The 26,894-nt window shown below is 44.2% G+C and overlaps 1 protein-coding gene across 2 annotated transcripts in view; it reads left to right on the top strand.

Annotated features, from left to right (window-relative positions):
- LOC141101794 (BOS complex subunit NOMO3-like) overlaps positions 1 to 26,894 on the top strand; it is a 365,568-nt gene that overhangs the window by 9,517 nt on the left and 329,157 nt on the right. Inside the window, exon 2 of one of the 2 annotated variants that reach the window (XM_073591127.1) lies at positions 13,817 to 13,906. The exons of the other annotated variant lie outside the window; for it this stretch is intronic. Coding sequence (XP_073447228.1) covers positions 13,817 to 13,906 — 90 coding nt within the window. The remainder of the gene's footprint in view (positions 1 to 13,816; positions 13,907 to 26,894) is intronic. 2 annotated transcript variants of the gene reach the window in all.

The following is a 26,894-nucleotide window of genomic DNA, read 5'->3' as shown; positions in this document are numbered from 1 at the left end:
ATTAGAGACCCAACCCCTGAAAAGGAAAAGATCTGGCAAGAGAAACAAAGGGGGTATAAACAGACTACTCTACAGAAGGCTGAGACCAGACGGCTTCTCCAGTGCCAGGTATCTTTGGTCGAGGGTGAGAGAGTGGGAAGAGTGTTAGCACAGGTAGTGAAGTCTAATAAGGCTCCATCAACGGTCCTCGCTATTAGAGCGCAGAATGGAGAAATCCTTTCAAGCGCCCCAAAAATAGTGCAAACTTTTAGAGCCTATTATAAAAAGCTGTACACTTCTCAGAAAATCCCCAATAACAACTACAGAATTACATCAAGCGATTAAAAGCATGGCGTGCCTTAAATCGCCTGGCCCCGATGGAATACCAATCGAGGCCTATAGGCATCTCGGGGAGGTGCTAATCCCTGAACTAATGAAGGCTCTGGGGGAAGCGAAGGAGGGGGGGCGTCTCCCTGTATCAATGCTAGAAGCAACCATCATAGTCCTGCAGAAAGAGGGGAAAGACCCCCTTGACGTGTCTGCCTATAGGCCAATCTCTCTAATCTGTACAGATGCTAAAATCTTGGCCAAGGTTTTGGCTGTCAGATTGAGCAGAGTCCTACATAAACTAATACATGAGGACCAGGCGGGCTTTATGGCTAATAGATCTACAAGCCTAAATATTAGAAGAGCTTTCCTGAATCTACAGTCTCCTTTGGAAAATTAGAGCTCAAGAGCCCTGTTGACCCTAGATATCGCCAAAGCTTTTGATAGTGTGGAGTGGGATTACATGTGGTATGCGCTGGGAAAGTTTGGCTTTGGTCCATCCTTTATTGGATGGATAAAGATGCTTTATAATAATCCCAAGGCAAGAGTCAAAATAAATAACGAATTTTCAGATTGGTTTGTGCTTGAGAGGGGGACAAGACAGGGGTGTCCATTGTCTCCTTTGCTTTTTGCTCTGGTAATGGAGCCCCTGGCTATGGCCATTAGAGGGAGCCACGAGATAAAAGGTTTTCAGAGGGGGCCGATTGAGGAAAGAATCGCCCTATATGCAGACGACATCCTGTTATTTTTAGACGATTATAAGAGATCAATGGTAGGCGCAATGAGAATAGTGGAGGAATTCGGTAAATTCTCCGGCCTGGAAATAAACTGGGAGAAATCCGAGCTCTTACCGTTTGACCCCCTAGGAGTACCAATTGCACCTGGACTCCCCCAGGTGGCAATTGTGGAAGCATTAAAGTACCTGGGAATTGTCCCAACTAAAGACCCTAACCAATATATTAGTAAGAATCTAGTACCTCTCCTGGCCAAATTTAAACAAAAAACAAGCATTTGGAGACGCCTCCCCTTATCAGTAGCAGGAAGATGTAGCCTGATAAAAATTATCTGGATGCCTCAATTGCTCTACATCATGCATAATTCCCCAGTATGGATTAATAAGAGTTGGTTTAGGAAAATAGAGACTCTATTTAGGTACTTGATATGGAAAGGTGGGCAAGCTAGGTTACGGTTGCAAGTCCTCCAGCTTCCTACTAAGGAGGGGGGGTTTGCTCTTCCCCATCCGGAGTGTTATTTCCTCGCATCACAACTACAGCACTTAATGGGCTGTGGAATCCCAGGGGGGGGCACTCCGAATGGCAGGCTAATCTTGTTAAGCGCTCGGCATAATACGCTTATCGAGGCATTAGAGGCAGATATGTTTTACCATGAATTCCCGACAATTAGGTTGCTAATTAAGACTTGGAAATCTGTTAAGAAATTAATGGGGTATGAGGGATTTACAGATTACACCCCTATTTGGAACAACCGGAATCTACAGGAAATTTTAAAAATTGGAAAGAGGGGGTGGGAGGCTGGTGGTATTAAAAAGCTAAGACAGCTCTATTCAGGTAACACCCTTAAAAAATTTCCCGAGCTGATTAGGGAATTTAAGATCCCTCAGACCTCCTTGTTCCTTTACCGGCAGATAGAACATGCTCTCAGGGCTCAATTTGGTGATCAGCCCCCGAGATGGGTGGAAATGCCCTTTGCTCGTCAGTTATTACAAGTAGAACCCACTAGGGGACTAATAACTAAAATCTATGACCAACTAAGTAACTCAGAGATCAGACGGGAAATACTTCAGAAGGTAAGAGTTAAATGGGAAGAGGAACTAGGGGCAATTTCTGAGGAACAATGGAGGAGAATTTTAGAGATGGCACCTCAAGTGTCAGTAACCCCTTCGCAGAAGATTTCTCATCTGATGCTGCTTAATAGGGCCTATTATACTCCAAAACGGCTCTTTAGGTTCGGTAGAAGGCCTAATGATAATTGCCCTAGGTGCCAGGAGTCTGGGGACCTCATCCATTTGCTCTGGAGATGTCCCAAGCTGCACCAATACTGGGAGGGAGTGGCTAGCAGTTTGGGTGATACTTATCATACGTCAGTAAAGAGGGAGGCGGTGGAATGCATTATGGGATATAGAAGGATGGAGGGGGAGAGGAGGGGTACTACTCTGGCAATCCTGAGAGGTTTATTTCAGGCTCGAAAAATGATAATGCTAAGGTGGCAATCAAAGGAGCCCCCGAAAGTGAATGATTGGATAGATACTCGGTGCCTCCATTGGCAGGGAGAGATTGGAGTATATAAAAAGGGGGAATCTCCAGGAATTCGACAAAATATGGAAGCCATGGATGGATAAGGCTGCCTGCTTAAGGGAAAAGTTTGGAGTATAAGGGATTAGGTTAATAGCTAAGATATATATGCACTAGAGTAATACAGTACCGGTGAACTACGCAAAGTAATTTAGGGTTATTGGTGTTTTGATCTAAGTAGGTAACAATAGTAAACATTAAATTCTGTGTTGGGGTTGGATTTTGTATAGAAGGGGTGGAGGGGTGTGGGAGTAGGGGAATGGGAAGGGGAGGGGGGGTTCTTCATAAATACGTAACAGTCCACAAGTGGTCTTAATAGGGGGCTATGGGTGAGGGGACCCCATTAGCCCAGCATCATATATGTGGTTCTCCTAGATTTCATTGATGGGTAGTGTTTTTTATACTTCTTTGCCACCTATTCTGCTTCACGCGGGGTCGTGAGTGTAGATTCCACCCAGGGTTTCCCTGGGTGGGAGAAATAAGATTTATACATCCTGGTTATTTAAGTAGCTGAGAACAAGCGGACTAAGAAATCCCTCAATAGGGTACCTAATAAAGCTGTCTATAATTGCTCGTTGTAAATTTGATAAAAGTAAGAGGGAAAAAGGAAAAAGAAAGGAAAAAAGGAGAAAAAGAAAAAAAAAAATATATATACACGGGACATACTAAAGCGTAAGCCAGTAGAGGGCTATGTTTATCCACCCGGGATGCATATGTTTTCCTTGCATCCCTTTCCATGAAGTCACATTGATTTCAATTGGTACACAGCCACTGCTCCAAATTTGACATCTGTGTAGGTGTGGTGCATGTCCCTGAATGCACACTGTGTGCGTTCGGGGACACTCATTCGCACCCACGTAAATGTTGAATTTGGAGTAGTGGCTGTGTCCATGCGTCCTAATTGACAGGAATAGAACTGCCCACATTGGGATGTATGGAACACCTGTGCATCCCCGTGTGGGTAAACATAGTCCTCCAGGGCATATGTTTCAGTGAGGTAGGTCTAAAGCTAAATTTCAATCAGTGTGTAGGCTCCCCTGTTCAACAGAAGTCGATTCTTTAATCAACTTCGGTCGAAAAGACATTGGAAAATTTTGCACAGGCTGCAAGTGCTGATCAGTGTATTTTGACAGCTACAGATGCCACTGTCAGAATACAATGTCCCAAGGTGGGGGAATTCCTTCATCCATCTCACTTCTGGGGATGGTGGAACTTGTTAGTTTTTTTTTTTTTCCATTCAGTCTGCTAGGGGAATGAAAAAACTGACCATGCATAACCAGCTTTACTCTTGGGCTGTATATGTATATAGCCAATAAAGGCAACTTATAACATAGACCTAAGCCCTCAGCTTTCTGCCAGTGACTTCCACTGTGGGGGCTGTGTCACAATGTTGGGAGCAACTCATAAGCAACAGAAGTAGTACGGCTCTGGGCTGCGCTACATGCAGTGTTTAGTCCAGTGTTACTGGACGGTGTTAATAGTGACAGCAGTGGATGCTGCTGTGCAGTACCACAAAAGTGGAGTCACCAGCACTCAATCGGAGATGAAGATTTAATGTGGGTCTATTTATATTGTCATATCGGTCAGATACAGCCAATGTTTCTGGGGTCTTGCAGGGTCCCTTCCTCAAGGTGACACATTTGCCATTGTGTCACCTTGAAGTCTTAAAACCTTGAGGATCCTCCGAGGCCCCAAAACATTGGCTGTATCTTGGCAAAATAATGCGATACAAATAAACTAGTGGTGCACCCAAATTGTGGCCGCCGAAACACATCGGCCGTAAATTGTGTTTTCGGCAGGCGGCGGAAAGAGGAAAAAAAAAGTGCTGATTGTGGAACCGAAAAGAGGGCAGTCTGCTCCGGGTGCCACACGTGTTCTTTCTCTCCTCCCCTCTGAGTGTCATCAGATGCAGCCTCACCAGTTCCTTGTAGTGCGATCTCACACTACGTCACAAAGCTGGATTTGAATCGCTGGACAGCTGCTGTAACAATGTCCCACCTCCTAGACCGGCTCTTGTGATAGACGGCACATTGATCCAATGTCGGGAATCATTGTGCTGAGTGTCATACTAGTAGGTCTAGGAGGCAGGACATTGTAATGCCCCGTACACACGGTCGGTTTTCCGACGTAAAATGTGTGATAGGACCTTGTTGTCGGAAATTCCGACCGTGTGTAGGCTCCATCACACATTTTCCATCGGATTTTCCGACACGCAAAGTTTGAGAGCAGGATATAAAATTTTCCGACAACAAAATCCGTTGTCGGAAATTCCGATCGTGTGTACACAAATCCGACGGACAAAGTGCCACGCATGCTCAGAATAAATAAAGAGATGAAAGCTATTGGCCAATGCCCCATTTATAGTCCCGACGTACGTGTTTTACGTCCCAGCGTTTAGAACGATCGGATTTTCCGACAACTTTGTGTGACCGTGTGTCTGCAAGACAAGTTTGAGCCAACATCCGTCGGAAAAAATCCTGGGATTTTGTTGTCGGAATGTCCGAACAAAGTCCGACCGTGTGTACAGGCATTACAGTAGCCGCCTGGCGATTCAAATCCAGCTCTGTGACACAGTGTGAGGCTGCATCTGATGGGCTCTGGTGAGGCTGCATCTGGGGAGGTTGCATGTGGGGAGACAGCATCTGATGGGCACTGACAAGGCTGCATTGATCTCTTGTGTCATGTCTGCAGTCCCTGACCATCTCTTGTGTCATGTCTGCAGTCCCTGACCATCTCTTGTGTCATGTCTGCAGTCCCTGACCATCTCTTGTGTCATGTCTGCAGTCCCTGACCATCTCTTGTGTCATGTCTGCAGTCCCTGACCATCTCTTGTGTCATGTCTGCAGTCCCTGACCATCTCTTGTGTCATGTCTGCAGTCCCTGACCATCTCTTGTGTCATGTCTGCAGTCCCTGACCATCTCTTGTGTCATGTCTGCAGTCCTTGACCATCTCTTGTGCCATGTCTGCAGTCCCTGACCATCTCTTGTGCCATGTCTGCAGTCCCTGACCATCTCTTGTGCCATGTCTGCAGTCCCTGACCATCTCTTGTGCCATGTCTGCAGTCCCTGACCATCTCTTGTGCCATGTCTGCAGTCCCTGACCATCTCTTGTGCCATGTCTGCAGTCCCTGACCATCTCTTGTGCCATGTCTGCAGTCCCTGACCATCTCTTGTGCCATGTCTGCTAGCGGTGCACCAAATGGAAATTTTGCTAATACTATTAGCAATGTGTTTAACCACTTCCTGCCCAGAGACGTCATATGACGTTTTTGTCTTTCAGTAGGAACATCTGAATGATGCCTGCAGCTACAGGCATCATTCAGATATCCTTGTTTTTAGCCGGCGATTCTGTGCACCATAAGAAGGATCAAAGCGGCGCTTGATCATTCTTACAGGCAACGGGAGGGGACATCCCCCCCCCCCCCCCCGCTGCCATCTGGTGCTTCTCCGGGCTCTCCCGTGCCATCGGGGACCCGGAGAAAGAATCGGCCGCCGCTGGATGACGACCATAGAGATTTCCAGTTCTCTAGATCTCTATGACCGTCAGAGGCTTGGGTGCGATAAATAAATATAAAATAAATAAATGTAAAAAAGTGTAAAAATTAAAAAAAAAAAAAAAGTAAATTTTTTTTTTTTTTTTTTTTAAAACGCCCCTGTCCCCGGTAGCTTGTGCTCAGAAGCGAACGAACACGTAATTCCTGCCCACATATGTAAATGCTGTTCAAAGCACACGTGAGGTATCACCATGTGCGTTAGAGCACGAGCAACAATTCTAGCACTAGACCTCCTCTGTAACTCTAAACATGTAACCTGTAAAATTTAAAGCGTCGCCTATGGGGATTTTTAAGTACCGAAGTTTGGCGTCATTCCATGAGTGTGCGCAATTTTAAAGCATTACATGTTGGGTATCTATTTACTTGGTGTAACATCATCTTTCACATTATACAAAAAAATGGGCTAATTTTACTGTTTTGTTTTTTTTTAACCACTTGCTTACAGGGCACTTAAACCCCCCTCCTATCCAGACCAATTTTTAGCTTTCAGCGCTAACGCATTTTGAATGACAATTGCGCGGTCATACAACGCTGTACCCAAATGAAATTTTTATCATTTTTTTCCCACAAATAGAGCTTTCTTTTGGTGGTATTTGATCACCTCTGCGGTTTTTACTTTTTGTTAAAAAAATTTAAAAACCTGAATTTTAAAAAAAAAAAAAAAATTTTTTTTTTTATATTTTGTTATAAAAAATTTTTAACGGGTACTTTTTCTTCTTCATTGATGTACGTTGATGAGGCGGCAGTGATGGGCACTGATGGGTGGCAGTGATGGGCAGCACTGACGGGTGGCACTGATTGGCACTACAGGTGGGCATTGGTAGGTGGCACTTGTTGGCATTGATAGGTGGCACTTGTTGGCATTGATAGGTGGCACTTGTTGGCATTGATAGGTGGCACTGTGGGCACTGTTAGGTGGCACTGTGGGCACTGTTAGGTGGCACTTTTGGGTGGCACTGATGAGGAATTTGTTGTGCTTCCACTTCGGGACCGATGTCCCTGACATCTGAGCCGGTGATCGGCTTTTTTCTCTACTCGCGCTGTCAGCGCGAGTAAAAAAAAAAACGATTACCGATCTTCCTGTTTGCATCATGTGATCAGCTGTCATTGGCTGACAGCTGATCACATGGTAAGGGGCCGGGACCGGCCCCTTACTCAGATCGGTGATCAGCCGAGTCTCAGTGACTCGGTGATCACAGCGCGCAGGGAGCGTGCACAGGGGAGGACGTCATATGACGTCCTCCCGGGAATGCAGGTCCGCGCTGTGGCCGTCATTCGGCCATAGCGCGGATGTCTAGTGGTTAAGTCATGATTTTTTTTCCCCAAAAAAGGCGTTTGAAAAATTGTTGCGCAAATACCGTGTGAGATAAAAAGGTGCAATGACCGCTATTTTATTCCCTATGGTGTCTGCTAAAAAAAAAATTATAATGTTTGGGGGTTCTGAGTAATTTTCTAGCAAAAAAATTATGATTTATACATGTAGGAGAGGAGTGCCAGAATAGGCCCGGTATGGAAGTGTTTAAGTAAGAGATTGCAGACATGATACAAGAGATGGTCAGAGACTGCAGACTGCATTTTCCTTTAGCTTTTCTTGCACTAAAGTTGCCAATAATGGCCAACAATAAATTCATATGAATTTAAATTGATGATATTAATTTAAAAAGTGGAAAATAATACAATTATATATAAAAATATAACTATTTTTTAAAAAACTGTAATCTTTGGTTTTCGGCTAAGCACATCCTCGGTACCAAAATTTTCATTCGTTGTACCTCTAAAATAAACCCACATTGATTCTTGACCTCCAGTAAGTGCTAGTGATACATCCACTTCTTTATTAGCAACAGGATTGCTAAACAGAACATTTACCTGCTCCTTCAGCATTACATTTTGGCTGCCTGAAACGCTCCAGAATCTTACTTGCCTTTGAGGGAGTAATGCTCTGCTGTTTCAGCCAGCAAGAGAGCAAGGTCATAGAAGTAGCTGGGTGTTTACATTACTCTGGTAATGATGTTGTTGCTGGTGAGTTGCCCCTTGTCAGTTCTAAGGGTGTAGCTTACTACTGAAAAGGGGGAAGGGGAGTTTGGGACCTTGTATGAAGTATGTGGCCGAAATGAACAGCATGAACAGAGAGTGACTGGTGGATAAATAATGGTAGATAACCCAATCACATAGTGTTATGGCATGTTACATTGTAACATAACATGAACCAGTGGCATGATTATGAGGTTTATTAAAACATAACAATCATATAGCAGTAAGTATAACATAGATAACATGAATAGTACATGACATTAACAACACGATAACGGGAAAGAGAGAAACCACCAGATTCAAATTTTGTGCTCACGTATTGTATCAGGTTCATAAATATCTTGGTAGAGGCCAATAAACACAACAAAATAATAGACATGTTGTGGAATATCACTCTTGAGTAAAATTGGTATTCTAGGCATCTAGAGAGCTTGACGCGTTTCATGGATATCTCCAATCTTCAGGATCAGATGCAATAATCTCTAAATGTAACGTGCAGTAAATTGGTAAAACCAGCCAGTGAGAAAAGGAAAATTGGAAAAAGAGGGGCTTAGGAGATAGGTACAGTAAGAGTTGGTATAACAACGATGATGTAGAAGTATAGCCCATAGACAACTTACAATTGAGTTGTGATAGTATGTGGCAGCGCAATGGGCCAGGACCAACTGGGGAAGTGGTCATCCTCCTGGGAGCTGAGGCAGTAGATTCCAAGGGCAAGATTGAAAAACCAAATTGGAAAAGAGATGGCTGAGGAGTGGTATGCCATGTGCCTAAAGTGTAAAAATATTAAAAATAGTGATGGCGAAAAGAGTAAAAAGTGGGAAAAGAATAAAAAAAAAATTTTGCTGATTATGTGTTAAGGAGTAAAATGAGGGGGATCAAAAGATCACATAGTAGTCCATATTAGTGTACTGATAGCAATATAGGTATAAGTATTGTAGCAATGGGTGATCTTATATTAGACATAAAATATAAAAATGTGGTGATGCAGCATGATATTGCAATAATGTTAAGGAATGTACTAAAAACCCAACCAAAAGGCTGATAATGTGAAAAAAACTAATTAAAGATACCGCAAGTAATGCTTACCTTAGGTCAGTGGTTCTCAACCTGGGGGTCGGGACCCCCTTGGGGGTCGAATGTCGATTTGCCAGGGGTCACCAAATCCTAGGCTGTTCCTGACGCCCGGACCATTCTCCGAGCCTTTTCATAGCCGCCCATTCAGTTCATGGCATGGCTGGGGGCAGAGACTAGAGGTCAGCTGACTGATGAGGAATGTGATGTGGGAGGGGCTGAAGGAGACCCTATCTCCTGATTTCGGCATAGGTGTCACTGCTACGAGACACCACAGAGCTGGAGACACCGTGAGTAACACTACCTGTGATTATAGTTGCCATTAAAGTCCCCACTACAGTTCTCAGATCAGCAGATGACCTTGATCAAGAGCACCTAAGTTGGCTGATCACAACTCCTACCAACGCTGCCGCTCATCCCAACTTCCCGCCAGCACTGCCACTCTTCCCATTCCCCCCACCAAGGAGTAAAAGAAGGAATAAAAATAGAGAATACATGGAAGGGAGAGGAAAAGAGGGGGAGGAACAAAGAAAAAGGGAGAGAAAGAATAAGAGAACACGAAAGACGGCTAGAGAGAGGGATGGGGGGAAAAAAATAAATTAGGATAGAGAGATCTAAAAGGGAAAGAAAGGAGAACAAAGAGAAAGAGTGGTACATCCTAAAATGTACCATAAGGGGTTTTAATACTGTATGAGTGGAAGGGACTCGGGGAGCGCTAAATGTGTGTGGGTTAGGGGTGCACATTACTTGTCTTGCCTTGAGTGCTGACACCCCATGCTAGTAAAATACCGTATTTATCGGCGTATAACACGCGCCGGCGTATAACACGCACCCAAGTTTAGGAGGGAATTTTAAGGAAAAAAACTTTTAGGAGGGAAGTTTAAGGAAAAAAAACTTACATTTAAATGCCCATCAATGCAGCCTCATCAGTGTTCATCTGCAGCCTTGTCAGTGCAGCTTTGCCCCAGTGCAGCCTTGTCAGTGCAGCTTTGCCCCAGTGCAGCCTTGTCAGTGCAGCTTTGCCCCAGTGCAGCCTTGTCAGTGCAGCTTTGCCCCAGTGCAGCCTTGTCAGTGCAGCCTTGTCCCCAGTGGTCAGTGCAGCCTTGTCTCCAGTGCCGCCGACATACACAAGTTTAGTGTGTATTTTTAAATATGGCGCAGCGGAGTTCGGAGGGACTCGGCGACGCTCTTTCAGCTAAACGAGCGCCGCCGAGAACACAGTGACTGGGCGGAGCCGAGAATACACATAGCCGAGGGTTCTCGGCTGTTCTCGGCGCCGTTCACAGTCTCGCCCAGTCCCTATGATGGACATAACAGGTCCAATGGCGGGACTGGGCGGGACTGTGAACGGCGCCGAGAAGAGCCGGGAACCCTCGGCTATGTGTATCTCGGCTCCGCCCAGTCACTGTGTTCTCGGCGGCGCTTGGTCAGCTGAACGAGCGCTGCCGAGTCCCTCCGAACTCCGCGGCGCCATATTTAAAAATACACGCTATGTGAATGTCTGCGGCGATCGCTTCGATAGATCACAAAAATAGCGGGGATCGGCGTATAACACGCACCCACGATTTTCCCCTGATTTTAAGGGGAAAAAAGTGTGTGTTATACGCCGATAAATACGGTAATTTTACTGGTAGGGGTCCCCACAACTTGGGAAATTTTATCCAGGGGTCACGGCACTAGAAAGGTTGAGAACCACTGCTGTAATCGGTAGCGTTGATCAGTGTCGTGTTACACATAGCCCCTCCCCCCCACAGTTAGAATCACTCCCTAGGACACACTTAACCCCTACAGCGCCACCTAGTGGTTAACCCCTTCACTGCCAGTCACATTTACACAGTAATCAATGCATTTTTAATCGCTCTGATCGCTGTATAAATGTGAATTGTCCCAAAATAGCAGCAAGAGTGTCCGATCTGTCCGCCATAATGTTGCAGTCATGATAAAAATCGCTGATCGCCGCCATTACTAGTAAAAAAAAAAAAAAAATAATAATAATTAATAAAAATGCCATAAAACTATCCCCTGTTTTGTAGACACTAACTTTTGCGCAAACCAATCAATAAACTCTTATTGCGATAATTATTATTTTTTTTTTTTTTATCAAAAATATGTAGAAGAATACGTATCAGCCTAAACTGAGGGGAAAAAAAAAGTTTTTTTAATATATTTTTTGGGGATATTTATTATAGCAAAAAATAATGTGAATTTTTTTAAAAAAAAATTATTTTTATTTTTTTTAAATTGTCGCTATTTTTTTTGTTTAATTAAAAACCGCAGAGGTGATCATATACCACCAAAAGAAAGCTCTATTTGTGGGGAAAAAAGGACGTCAATTTTGTTTGGGAGCCACGTCGCAATTGTCAGTTAAAGCGACGCAGTGCAGAATTGCAAAAAACGCTCCGGTCTTTTGCCAGCCATATGGTTCGGGGCTTAAGTGGTTAAAGTGTATAGAAAGACATTAATTTTTCCTTTTTTTATTTTTTTTATTTTTTTAGTATTGAATATAGTGGGCGATGCAGACAACCCTTATCAAATCTTTACTGCTCTGTGTCCCTGCTGGGAAGTTTCAACCTGCTTTTCCTATTAGCTTGTCACTGGGACAGAAAAGGTGCAAATGCAAAATGTTTGTTTCCCCAGAACAGGAGGTGAGCGGAAATCTTCCAGCGGGGACCCCTGTTCTGATAACAGCATCCAAGAAAGCACTCCCTTTGAGAGATTTACCTTTGCTTCCTGGTCTGGAGACACAAAAGGACACTGACAGTAAAAAAAGCCTGAAATGGTTTTTAACCCTTCCCTATTTCCCCCCTGAGTTTGTACTGCTGACTGCTGTCTGGGAGATTTTCCCTTACCTGTTCTGGTGACACAATTTTTACCAGAAAGGAAGTGAGGGAAAATCTGCAACAGGGAAACAGAAATGCAAATGCTTTTTATTGCAAAATAAGGAAATAGAACCCTCCTGAGCTTATTATGGACACTGTACCTTTCTCCTTCTGTCTATTTAATGGAGCACTTTGGAGTAAAAATTTGACGTGGGGTTCTAACCCTTTCCCACTCTAGCCAATATTTAAAAAAAAAAAAAAAAAAAAAGTTTGGGCTGTATGTCCTTTAAGGGGCATATTTATAAAGCAGTCAATGTGATTTTCACAAAACGTTCAAAAATCAATCACAGTCAGTTTTTTTTTTTTTTTTTTTCATTTTTAATAGAGAATGAGCTTACTGAGAAATACTTGCTAATGTAATTGGACTTGGCACAAGTAAACTGGCAGAGCAAGTCCTTGTGAATGCAAATGGGAAGAATTTGTTTGTTTAGTTTTGTTTGTCTGCAGCATCACCTTTAGTGCGGTTCACACAGGGGCAGCCCGACTTGCAGCGCGACTTTGCAAGGCGATCTGCACACGACTTCAGCGGCGGCTTGCAAAATGACTTCTTTATAGAAGTCAATGCAAGTCGCCCTGAAGTCATCCCAAAGTAGTACAGGAACCTCCTATTAGAATGGTTCCATAGTACAGAACGGAGCGTGACTTGTCAGGTGGCTAAGTCACCTGACAATTCGCCCCTGTGTGAAGCGAGACGTTGTATTCTCTTAATTTATGTAACGTTTATATTTTTATGTAACAACTTAGGACTGTTTTTTTATCTGATTTTAAAGTGGTAGTGAATGTACTTGGTGACTTGTACCTACAGGTAAGTTTATAGTAAGACCCCTTTCACACTGAGCCACCCCAGGCATCAGCGGTAAAGCGGTGCTATTTTTAGCACCACTTTACTGGCGTTTTAGCAGCGATAACGGACGAAAAGGGGTTAAATCCGCCTGCAAAACGCAGCAGCGCTTTGCCGGCGGTATAGCAGTGCTGCCCCATTGTTTTCAGTGGGGACCGCTCCTCCACCGCTGCGAAGAAGCTGCTGGCAAGACTTTTTGTGATGCCCTGCCAACGCAGCACCCCAGTGCTTTCACATTGGGTTTGCAGCTGAGACTTTTTTCAGGCGCTATTTTTGTCGCTGTAGCGCCTGAAAAACACCTCAGTGTGAAAGGGGTCTAAAGCTTACTTATAGGTACAAGGTATATCTCCTAAATGTGCACTGTTTAGGAGATATTCACTGTTTCTGCAGCTTGGTACGTCACCAGCGCATGCGCGCAGCGCTTTAAAAGGATGGCATACTGATTATGCTGTCCCTTCAGAGCTTTGTTCTGTGGCCATGATGTTATCGCGGCTTGGCCATTCAAACGGCCAAAGCCTGTGAACCCAGAAGGAAGACCGGGTGAAGATGGAAGCCCTGTCAACGCTGACAGTGTGGTGCTGGAGGGCTTCGTTTTACAGGTAAGCCTTTTATAATGTGCTAGTATGCTATGTATACTAACACATTATGCCCTTAACTTGAAGGGGGAAGTTTTTTTTTTTTTTTTTTTTTCCTCCCAGAGTTTGCTACCGCTTTAAATGATGTGGTAGTATTTTGTGTTTATTTTTAAATAAGAATGTTTTTAAAGTGAAATATAGCTATCAATACTTTAATTATGTAAATTGTTTGTTGTTTTAGATTAAGCTATATACCAAACAAGGCACTTTGAAATACCAGACCGATTGTGCGCCAAATAATGGTTACTTCATGATTCCTCTTTATGATAAGGTGAGTAAGTACAGAAAGCTAAAGCAATCATGACATGAACAAAAATTATTACACAACACGCACGACTAAGAAGGAACACTATTAGCGCTTTAAAAATAAAATTGTTTTCTTAATTGTACATCACGGGACACAGAGCCATAGTAGTTACTAAGTGGGTTTTATAGGCCACCTTTAGATGATGGACACTGGCACACCCTAAACAGGAAGTTCAATTCCCTATATAACCCCTCCCCCTACTGGGAGTACCTCAATTTTTTCGCCAGTGTCTTAGGTGTTGATCACGAGTAAAGATGTGCTGTGCTGAGCTCCGCTAGAAAATTCCTTTCTGGGGCAAGCCGCGCAACCGGATCCATTCAAAGTGTCTTTTCTAGGCAGAATTGAATGGTACCCGGGCCTCGTGTCCGAAGAAACAAGGTTTTACCTGTAACGCTTCTCTTTTAAGAGAGCTGGACCCCGGGATCCAGTATTTGTTTTTTTTCAGCAATATTCCTGTCGGGGTGCTTTTTACAGGCCCAGGGCTGCGGATCCCCCGATTGAAAAAGGGGCCCCTGTCCCTGAAGGTTTTTTTAACGGAGCCCACCGCAAGCGGTGAAGATTGTGTCTGTTTTACCACAGAACCCTGCAGCTGGATAAGGTGGGTTTTCTCCTTTATCCACTTACGAACCGCCCGCCGTCATTATACGGCGGCTGTTTGAAGGAGGATATCGTTGTTATGGCAGCAGCTAGCTGCCATAACCCTGGTATCCCCGGCTTCAGCGGGTGGTCCGCTACAAGATAAGTGGTCTCTGCGGCGGATTCGCTGCAGGATCACTTTTATCGGTGGCGGAAGAGGGGCCCCCCTTCCGTTGCTTACTGGAGCCATCGGCAGCGGCGGAGGCGATCGCGTCTGTTCTCCTGTCAGGTACGGAGACGAGTAAGGGGAAGATGGCCCCCACCCATCTCCATACAATTGCTGGGTGGAAGCGACATCAAAATGTCACTTCCGCTCACAGCTCTTAAAGGGCCATTTTTAAAAAATAATTTTTGTAAAATAATTTAAAAAAATAATTAAAATAAATTTAATAAATTTTTTTTTTTTTTTAAGCACGCCCCGTCCTGACGAGCTTGCGTGCAGAAGCGGTGAAAATGGTGTTCAAACCACACGTGTGAGGTATCGCCGCGATCAGTAGAGTGAGAGCAATAATTCTAGCCCTCTGTAACTTTAAAACATGCAACCTGTAGATTTTTTTAAACGTTGCCTGTGGAGATTTTTAAGGGTAAAAGTTTGTGGCCATTCCACGAGTGGGTGCAATTTTGAAGCATGACATGTTGGGTATCAATTTACTTGGCGTAACATTATCTTTCACAATATACAAAAAAATTGGGCTAACTTTACTGTTGTCTTATTTTTTAATTCAAAAAAGTGTATTTTTTCCCAAAAAAATGCACTTGTAAGACTGCTCTGCAAATACGGTGTGACAAAGTATTGCAACGACCGCCATTTTATTCTTTAGGTTGTTAGAAAAAAAATGTATAATGTTTGGGGTTTCTAAGTAATTTTCTAGCAAAAAAACCCCTGTTTTTAACTTGTAAACAACAAATCTCAGAAAGAGGCTCGGTCCTTAACCACTTCAGCCCCGGAAGGATTTACCCCCTTCCTGACCAGAGCACTTTTTACAATTTGGCACTGCGTCGCTTTAACTGCTAATTGCGCGGTCATGCAATGCTGTAACCAAACGAAATTTGCGTCCTTTTCTTCCCACAAATAGAGCTTTCTTTTGATGGTATTTGATCACCTCTGCCGTTTTTATTTTTTGCGCTATACACGGAAAAAGACCGAAAATTTTGAAAAAAAATGATATTTTCTACTTTTTGTTCTAAAAAAAATCCAATAAACTCAATTTTAGTCATACATTTAGGCCAAAATGTATTTGGCCACATGTCTTTGGTAAAAAAAATGTCAATAAGTGTATATTTATTGGTTTGCGCAAAAGTTATAGCGCCTACAAACTAGGGTACATTTTCTGGAATTTACACAGTCTTTAATTTATGACTGCCTATGTCATTTCTTGAGGTGCTAAAATGACAGGGCAGTACAAAACCCCCACAAATGACCCCATTTTGGAAAGTAGACACCCCAAGGAAATTGCTGAGAGGCATGTTGAGCCCATTGAATATTCATTTTTTTTGTCCCAAGTGATTGAATAATGAAAAAAAAAAAAACAAAAAAACAAAATTACAAAAAGTTGTCACTAAATGATATATTGCTCACACAGGCCATGGGCCTATGTGGAATTGCACCCCAAAATACATTTAGCTGCTTCTCCTGAGTATGGGGATACCACATGTGTGGGACTTTTTGGGAGCCTAGCCGCATACGGGGCCCCGAAAACCAATCACTGCCTTCAGGATTTCTAAGGGCGTACATTTTTGATTTTACTCCTCACTACCTATCACAGTTTTGAAGGCCATAAAATGCCCAGATGGCACAAACCCCCCCCAAATGACCCCATTTTGGAAAGTAGACACCCCAAGCTATTTGCTGAGAGGCATGTTGAGTCCATGGAATATTTTATATTTTGACACAAGTTGCGGGAAAGTGACAATTTATTTTTTATTTTTTTTTTTTTTGCACAAAGTTGTCACTAAATGATATATTGCTCACACAGGTCATGGGCATATGTGGAATTGCACCCCAAAATACATTTAGCTGCTTCTCCTGAGTATGGGGATACCACATGTGTGGGACTTTTTGGGAGCCTAGCCGCGTACGGGACCCCGAAAACCAATCACCGCCTTCAGGATTTCTAAGGGTGTACATTTTTGATTTCACTCTTCACTGCCTATCACAGTTTCGGAGGCCATGGAATGCCCAGGTGGCACAAAACCCCCCCAAATGACCCCATTTTGGAAAGTAGACACCCCAAGCTATTTGCTGAGAGGCATGGTGAGTATTTTGCAGCTCTCATTTGTTTTTGAAAATGAAGAAAGACAAAAAAAAAAATTTTTTTTTTCTTTTTTTAATTTTCAAAACTTTGTGACAAAAAGTGAGGTCTGCAAAATACTCACTATACCTCTCAGCAAATAGCTTGGGGTGTCTACTTTCCAAAATGGGGTCATTTGGGGGGGGGTTTGTGCCACCTGGGCATTCCATGGCCTCCGAGACTGTGATAGGCAGTGAAGAGTGAAATCAAAAATTTACGCCCTTAGAAAGCCTGAAGGCGGTGCTTGGTTTTCGGGGTCCCATACGTGGCTAGGCTCCCAAAAAGTCTCACACATGTGGTATCCCCGTACTCAGGAGAAGCAACAGAATGTATTTTGGGGTGTAATTTCACATATTCCCATGGCATGTTTGAGCAATATATCATTTAGTGACAACTTTGTGCAAAAAAAAAAAAAAATAATAATAATTTGTCTCTTTCCCGCAACTTGTGTCACAATATAAAATATTCCATGGACTCGACATGCCTCTCAGCAAATAGCTTGGGGTGTCTACTTTCCAAAATGGGGTCATTTGGGGGGGTTTGAACTGTCCTGGCATTTTATGCACAACATTTAGAAGCTTATGTCACACATCACCCACTCTTCTAACCACTTGAAGACAAAGCCCTTTCTGACACTTTTTGATTACATGAAAAAATTATTTTTTTTTGCAAGAAAATTACTTTGAACCCCCACACATTATATATTTTTTTAAAGCAAATGCCCTACAGATTAAAATGGTGGGTGTTTAATTTTTTTTTTTCACACAGTATTTGCGCAGCGATTTTTCAAACGCATTTTTTGGGGAAAAAACACACCTTTTTTACATTTTAATGCACTAAAACACACTATATTGCCCAAATGTTTGATGAAATAAAAAAGATGATCTTAGGCCGAGTACATGGATACCAAACATGACATGCTTTACAACTGTGCACAAACGTGCAGTGACAACAAAATAAATACATTTTTAAAAGCCTTTAAAAGCCTTTACAGGTTACCACTTTAGATTTACAGAGGAGGTCTACTGCTAAAATTACTGCCCTCGATCTGACCGTCGCGGTGATACCTCACATGCATGGTGCAATTGCTGTTTACATTTGACGCCAGACCGACGCTTGCGTTCGCCTTAGCGCGAGAGCAGGGGGGACAGGGGTGCTTTTTTTTTTTTTTTTTTTTTTTTTTTTTTCTTTATTATTTTTTTGCTTTTTTATCTTATTTTAAAACTGTTCCTTTCATTTTTTTTTTTTTTTAATCATTTTTATTGTTATCTCAGGGAATGTAAATATCCCCTATGATAGCAATAGGTAGTGACAGGTACTCTTTTTTGAAAAAATTGGGGTCTATTAGACCCTAGATTTCTCCTCTGCCCTCAAAGCATCTGACCACACCAAGATCGGTGTGATAAAATGCTTCCCCAATTTCCCAATGGCGCTATTTACATCCGGCGAAATCTAAGTCATAAAATGCTCGTAGCTTCCGGTTTCTTAGGCCATAGAGATGTTTGGAGCCACTCTCGTCTCTGATCAGCTCTATGGTCAGCTGGCTGAATCACCGGCTGCATTCTCAGGTTCCCTGTTGAGACAGGAGAGCCAGAGAAAAACACGGAAGACGATGGGGGGGGGGGGGCATTCTCTCTGCTTGTAAAAGCAGTCTAGAGGCTAATTAGCCGCTAGGATTGCTTTTACATGAAAGCCGACCGCTGGCTGAAAAGAATGATACCAAGATGATACCTAAACCTGCAAGCATCATTCTGGTATAACCACTCAAAGTCGTGAATGCTGTACCTGAAGACAAAAATATGGCTAACAATAAAGCACAGTAAACGGTAAAGTATAAAAAACTGCATACCTGAAAAGCAAACATGATAAAACATAATAACAATAAAACATTGCAGAATAGAATACAGTAAAAAAGAGCAGAACAATAGAGAGAATAGAGAGAGAGAGAATAGAGAGAGAACAATAAAACGACAACTATTATTTTTTATTTTATATTTTTGTTTGTGTTTTTTTTTTTTTTTTTTTTTTTTTTTTTACACTTTTTTTGTAACTGTACCTTTTGTAACTGTAACCGGTTCCAGGTTCGGGTCTCTCAAAATGCGATGGCATCTTGGGAGACCCTGTGAAAGTGTGCCTAGTCTGTGCAATGCTGTACCGTACGCTAATACTCAACTAGTGAATGGTAGCGTTCAAAACATTCACCAGTGCAAAGACCAGGATTGTCAGGACAGGAGGGACAATAATAGCGGGTGTCATGCCTATATCCGCGCTTGCTGCAGACACAACATCTTTTTTGGGGGGGTTCGCTGGGTAGGGGTACTCAGGAGGACATAAAAATGCCTCTCATGCAGCCGACTGCATTTGGTTGGGGATGTGAATGGGGGAAGTACGGGCGCTGCAGAAGCGGTAGGTTCCCAATTAGGATTGGCGAATGCAGCAGGAAGGGCATTATGGGCACGACGGGCCTGTGTTTGTCTTTTTGGTGGCAGCGGGACACTACTTGTGCTTGCCACCTCACCAGCTTGAACTGCACTTATGGGACTCGCCACGTCACCAAGTGTTACTGCAGTGCTGGTTTGACTACGACCGGGGTGTACTAGGCCGCTGGCGCTTGCCAGTTCACCAAAACGCTACCAAAAAAACTGTTAACGATCGCAGGGATCAGGCCTGACTCTGCGAACGCTGCAGTTATGCATTTAGTGTTTTGTAAGTGACAGTGATCGATCGATACTGCACTTGGGTGGGCTGGGCTGGGCCGGGCGGAGGGGCAAAACGCAGGTGCTAGCAGGTATCTGGGCTGATCCCGCTAACACTGCGTTTTTGGGAACCCTAAACTGCTGGGGACGCCAGTATAGATCTGATCGGATCAGATATTGATCAGTTCAGATACTATACCACTAAGGGAGGTGTACAGTGCGTGCGTGGGTGTTAGCGCTACTGGCACTAACCTGACGCTGCCTGGGGCTGGTGCTTGCCAGTTCACCAAAACGCTACAAAAAAAACTGTTAGCGATCGCAGGGATCAGGCCTGACTCAGCGAACGCTGCAGTTATGCGTTTAGTGTTTTGTAAGTGACAGTGATCGATCGATACTGCACTTGGGTGGGCTGGGCCGAGCTGGGCGGAGGGGCAAAACGCAGGTGCTAGCAGGTATCTGGGCTGATCCCGCTAACACTGTGTTTTTGGGAACCCTAAACTGCTGGGGACGCTAGTATAGATCTGATCGGATCAGATATTGATGCGATCAGATACTATACCACTAAGGGAGGCGTATGCTGCGTGCGTGGGTGTTAGCGGTACTGGCGCTAATCTGACCCTGCCTGGGGCGACGCATATCACCGTCGGGCGATCAGGGGGCTAAATCTTTATTCGGTAATAAACGGCGGGTTCCCTGACACTATAAAAAATAAACAAACTAACCAGCGTCACCCGTAACGGTTATACAGTGATCAGTGGTGAAAGGGTTAACTAGGGGGCAATCAAGGGGTTAAAACATTTATTAGATAGTATATGGGGGTCCCTGTCGCTATAAAACTCTGACGGCGAACCTAAATATTTACGTCCCTAACTAGCATCACCAGCGACACTAATACAGCGATCAGAAAAATGATCGCTTAGCGACACTGGTGACAGGGGGTGATCAAGGGGTTAAAACTTTATTAGGGGGGGTTAGGGGGGTACCTTAGACCTACAGGGGGCCTAACACTCACTGCCCTGACACTGTAACTGTCACAAACTGACACCAATACAGTAATCAGAAAAAAAAAAAAAAAAAAAAAAAAACTGCTGGTGTCAGTTTGTGACAGGGGGGGGGGGGGTGATTGGGGGGGGATCGGGGGGCGATCGGGGGGGGGATCGGGGTGTTTTGTGTGCCTGGCATGTTCTACTGTGTGTGTAGTGTTGGTGCACTTACATTGCAGTCTTCTCTCCTCGGCCCGGAACGGAAAATACCGAGCCGAGGAGAGATGACATCATTTCCTCTGCCTCTGTGTACAATACAGAGGCAGGGAAATGATCCCATTGGCTGAGAGCGATCGCGAGGGGGGGGCCACGAATGGATGGCCTCCCCCTCACCTCCGATCGCCGGGGGAGATTTGCCGACCGCCGCAGGCACCGGGGGGGGGTCCGATCGGACCCCCCACCCGCGGGCAGGCAAGGACGTACATATACGTCCTTTTGCCTGCCCGTGCCGCTCTGTCGACGTATATAGTCGTGCGGCGGTCGGCAAGTGGTTAAGTGGTTAAGTAAATGTTTGCTATGCCTAAAGCCACCAGGGGCTGTCAAGAGCACGTACCTGTTCCATGCTGGTCAGTCTTGCTCAGTGTCACAAGCTGCACGTTTCCTTCGAGCCCAAGCGCCAGGTAGGATGTGCGAAAGGGGGTTTTTCTGTTTAGGAATGTCCCTTTACAGCTTCTTCTCCCGGTTAGAGGCCATGGGGCGGTCAACGACATGCCGCACCACTCCTGCCATTACGGTAGCTCTCCATCCACCTGCCCTCCTCTCTCCTCCGCCCCAGCCCCCCTCCACGTGCGATCCGGTTGGATCGGAGCTCGCTCGGGAAAGCGGTCTTTTTTGAAAAAAGATGAGGGGGGACAGAAGGGGTGGTCTGAGGAGGGGGGGGGAGACGGAGCATCAGTGTGGCGTCAGCGTGGTTCAACACCGACAAGAGCGGGCCATGCTTGGCTATAAAGGTGCGCTTTTTGCAGGTGCACACAGCTAAAGAGGGACACAGAGCAGATGGATTGCATGTGAGTGTGGTTGACACAGGCATTCCCAGGCTCATTTACTTAGCATCAGACTGAGCCTTAATAACAGCGGCAGTTACTGAACTATATTGCTCAGCAGTGGGTGCATTTCTGGTAGTACTTCTGCATTTGTGCTTAGCACTATGGGCAGAAGGGGAGGGATCTCTCTCAGGCTCTGAGGACCCCCCCTCTGCAACGCCATCTTCCTCTAAAAGACCTAGGGAGGCTGGTCAGAGTAAGCCGTCAGGGGCTGCAACTGCTTCTGGCATTTCAGCCCTTGTATATATTACTCAGGAGGTTTTTTCCTCAGCCATGAGTAGATTAGAGGAAAGATTAGTGACCTTAATCGCATCTTCACAAATAGAAGAAAACGCATTAAGGCCCCTTCTATCATCCAGGACGCTCAAACAGAGAAACTCTGGGAGAAGGAAGATGATCCCCCTCAGGGGTCCGGGAAGAGACTGATGACTCCTCTTCTGAGGAATCAAGTGGGGAAGGACCCTCTTCAGCCTCACAGGCTGAGCAATTGCTGGTGCAATCTCTTACTGAAATGGTCTGCTCCACATTTAAGCCTACTTCTGGTTTGGGTCTACTGAAGCCTCCTCAAGCTGTGCGTGCCTTTTTTTATTTATTTATTTATTTATTTTTTTCTTCCCAGCTACTTCAGCAAGTTCTTTTGGGATACTTAATTCACCATTTAAAGTTCATTCTTATCCCATCGCATGTCACATCATAGTAGCTTTTTTTTTTTTCCTTTTTTTCTTTCTTTAATTTAAATCCTTTTTTATTGAGAAACAAAGATAAAAACAACAAACAAAAAAAAGTTTCATTAAATATAAGCGAACAGGCAAGGACTGTTACAGCCAACATCTGTTCAGTCCTTATATTAACCCCATTGTTACAAAAATCCATAACATAGTAGAAAAAAATAAAGCATTCATAGACCACACTCCAACAGAAGATGTTTCCAGGTTTTCTCATTTTTTTTCCCCCTCTTTTCCCCCTTCCCCTTTCCTTCCTTACCCCTACCAATAAACCCCCCCCTAACCACCCCACACACCCACTCATACTATGCTCCTCCCACATCATCCATAACTTCCATATTTTAACAAATTTTTGATAGTTACTCCTTTTCTTGTATATATACTTCTCTCTACTGACTTCCTCCTTTACTTCTTTCACCCATTCTTCAATCGTCGGGGGTTTTTTCCTCTGCCAGTTTTTAGCTATAATCTTTTTCCCTTGAAACAGGCACCTAACTATTGCGGTCTGTGTGTGCCTAGCGATCTGTTGTTCCTCCATCAGGCCCAATAGGCAGGTCTTAACATCTATGCCCAGCGATGTCTTAAATATGGTGTTTATTTTATCCACTATGTCTTTCCAATATCTATACAACTTGGGGCATCGCCAGAACATATGCAGCAGATCTCCTCTCTCTCTCCTCCACATCTTGGGCACCCTGCATCCGACCTTTTACCAATCCTGAACAGTTTTAGTGGTGTTAGATACGCCCTATATATCAAATATAGATGAGAGACTGCCTGTGATGGAGAGAGGGAGATCTTGGGGCCAGAAGCCAAAACACCCTCCCATTGGCTATCCGATAGTGGCCCAACCTCCCTCTCCCATTTTATCCTATTTTTGTCTTCCCCTCCCTGTCACCCTGGCCTAGTACTCTCAACTTATTGTATATATCAGAAATTAAACCCTTCGTAGATTCTGCGTCAACCAGTTTTCTCAAAGAGGCCATATCACTCCATATTGGCTCCTTTCCACTAAATTGTGCGTCTAGGGCATGCCTAATTTGCAAATACCTATAAAATGATCGGTTGGGGATCGCATATTCATTCACTAGCTCCTGGAATGTTTTCAGTCTCCCTGCCTTATACAGCTGCGGCAGATAATGGATGCCCTGGCAGTCCCACTCCTCAATTCTCCCCATTATTTTAAGTTCATTGAGCTTGTTATTTTCCCATATTGGGGAGAACTCAGAAAAGTCTGCATACCCCATTATTTTTTTAACCTTAACCCAGCTCTTAACCATCATCCGAGTAGTGGGGCATCTAGTAACAAAGGATTCCGCCTCCAGCGCTTCTACTATGGTATCGTGATTGGTGTCATTTAGTAGTACATTATTTCCTGCTGCCCAGTTCCCGGGCCTATTACTCCCTCCTACATGCTGGATTTGAGACGCCAAGAAATAGCACCCCGGATCCGGCACTCCCAACCCACCTTTCTCACCTGGTCTCCGAAGCACCTGCAGGCCAATCCTTGCTACCCCACCCTTCCAAATTAGTTCTCTAAAAATACTATCCATTTTATTGAACCAGCATTTGGGGATCCAAACTGGTGAGTTGTGTAAGATATATAAGATCTGTGGCATCCAAACCATTTTTATCAGGTTGCAGCGCCCTGCGACCGAGAGAGGAAGCCGTCCCCATACCCGGCATTTCTGTTTAAGTTATTTCATAAGTGGAACTAAGTTTTCTGTAATATATTGCTCCGGGTTCCTTGAAATATTAATCCCCAAATATTTCAATTGATTCACTACTTTAATCTGGGGAATTTGGTGATGAAGGGGCTCAGTCAGCGGATCTATTGGCAATAATGCTGACTTTTCCCAATTAATTTTTAACCCGGAAAAGTATCCAAAATCTTCAATTAACCCCATGGCCGTCCTCAAAGAGTCCTGTGTGTCCCCCAGGAATAACAAGATACCATCCGCGTACATTGCTATTTTCTCCTCTCCCCTCTTTCTTTTAAACCCCTGTACCCCCTGAGATGCCCTTATGGCAACGGCCAACGGCTCCATTGCTAGGGCAAATAGGAGGGGCGACAAAGGACACCCCTGCCTAGTGCCCCTACTTAATTGGAACCATTCTGAACACTCCCCATTGACTCTGATCTTAGCTCTTGGCTTATCGTATAGTAACCTCAGCCAATGGACAAAACCGGGGCCAAATTGGAGTTCTGCAAGTACCTTCCAGATATATTGCCATTCCAGGCAATCAAATGCCTTGGTTGCATCTAGTGAGAGAAAAGCTCTCTTACCACTATTTACTATGGGGATCTGCATATTTAAATAAACTCGCCTTATGTTCGTACTTGTTGATCTGTCCGGGATAAACCCGGTTTGGTCTATATGGATTAATTTTGAAATTATTTTCTTTAGCCTTGTTGCCAGGGCTTTTGCCAGAATCTTCACGTCCGAACATAATAACGATATCGGCCTATATGACATCACATCTAACGGGTTTTTCCCCTCTTTCAACAGCATTATTATGGTGGCTTCTGTCATAGATGCCGGTAGATTACCGTCCTTCATAGTCCCATTGAACACCCCCAGGAGCATGGGAAGTAAGATCTCCCCATATTTTTTAAAAATCTCAATGGGTAGACCATCGGGACCTGGGGCTTTCTGGTTTGCCATATCTGCCACAGCTCTTTGTAACTCATCAAGTGTTAAAGGAGCCTCTAACATTTCCCGATCTTCTTTTGCAAGAGGGGTTAACTTTAACTGTCCAAAGAACTCCCCCATTGCCCCATCCATATCCCTCTTCGCCGAGCTATATATGTTTTGGAAGTATTCCCTAAATTCTACCAAGATTTCTGGGTTAGTCGTTTTTATTATTCCCTCTTTCCCTTCTATCGCTGGAATAGTGTTTGGGGGGCCATTAGCTCCAATTACCAAGGCCAAGGTCCTCCCAACGCACTCCCCCTCACAGTCAAACCTCTGTTTTTGGAATAACTTTTTCCTCACCATCTTTTCCAAAACCAATCTACCATACTCGTTTTGGCTCTCCACCCACGCCTCATATTTAGGCGGGGTTGGTGACTCCACGTACTGTTCTTCCGCTCTTCTAACTTTCTCCTTTACTTTTAGTTCTTCTATTTGTGATTGTTTTTTAATATGGGAGATTTTTTGGATTAGAACTCCCCGAAGAAAAGCCTTCAGGGAATCCCAAACTATCCCTAATGAAGCAGTGCCTGAATTAAGGTTTACGAATTCCGCCAACCTTTCCCTGATGGTACTTGTTTCCTCAATAATCTCGAGCCAAAAGGCATTAACTTTCCAGTCACCATTTTTAAAGCATCTCTCTCCCTTTAATTTGATTATCACTGGTGAGTGGTCCGAAACTCCCCTCGGCTCGTAGACTATATCCTCCACTACGTTTAAAGCTTCCTCATTGCCCAATAGTAAATCTATTCTGGACAAAGTGGCATATGTCCTGGAGTGACAAGAGTATTGCCTCACCTCAGGATGCCTCCTTCTCCAGATATCCACCAAACCCACCTCAGCGCAATATTGTGCAAGAGGACTCTTAGGTGCTCCTCTACTGATGTTTTTTGAAGGAAACCTATCTATTCCATTATCCATAGTCATATTGAAGTCTCCGACTGCTATAACCGGAGCCCCTGAAAAACCCGCCATGAAGCCAGTCAAATCATCCAAAACCTCTCTCCCAAATGGGGGGGAATGTAGATGTTCGCTAATACATATTTCCTGTTCTCAATTGAACAGTAGAGAAAAATATACCGCCCAAATATATCAACCTTACTCTGGCTGCAGGAGAAAGCCAATCCTGACTTTATCAAAATACTCACCCCCCTTGAAAAGGAGGAGTGGGTAGAATGATACTGTATCTGAAATTTCTTATGGTCCATTATTTTGATTGAATCCTTATCTAGATGTGTCTCCTGCAGACAGAGTATTTCGACTCTCCCCTTATCTATCATAGAGAGGATCGCTTGCCTTTTAACCTTATCTTTTACTCCCCGCACATTCCAGGAACATATAGTGATCTGTTTTTTTAAATTTCGGGGTCTGTTACGACCTGCTCCATCGTGCATCATTAAGTGAAACCTATATCCTTATACCCCTCAGCAAAATTAAACCACCTCTTATTGTGACCCTTGTGGTTCTTGTGGGTTATGCTTCCATCTACCACTCTCACCCTTACCTCCACACTTACGTTCCACCCTTCCCACCACCCACCCACACACCTACCCACTCCACCCCGCCCCCCCATCCCACCCCACCCCCTCCCTGCCCCCCATATATTTTCTACCCCATTGCCCAATTTTGGGCCTACCCCTATGGCTTCTATTGTGACCAGCCACATTGCTTAAGGTGAGAAAAAAAAACCCAATACAACCCCTGGTCCCATTGAGAGGGGAATTATCCCCATTATTACCTTTTGTGCCTATAAACGGTTAAATTTACTTACTCCCCCCAACCCCACTCCCCCTTTCACTTATATATATGTGCGTATTACAAAAAA

The sequence above is a fragment of the Aquarana catesbeiana genome, linkage group LG06 (assembly GCF_042186555.1).
Source record: "Aquarana catesbeiana isolate 2022-GZ linkage group LG06, ASM4218655v1, whole genome shotgun sequence".
Taxonomy (NCBI): domain Eukaryota; kingdom Metazoa; phylum Chordata; class Amphibia; order Anura; family Ranidae; genus Aquarana; species Aquarana catesbeiana.
The sequence above is the reverse complement of the archived record's forward strand: the minus strand, read 5'-3'. Positions and strand labels throughout refer to the sequence as shown.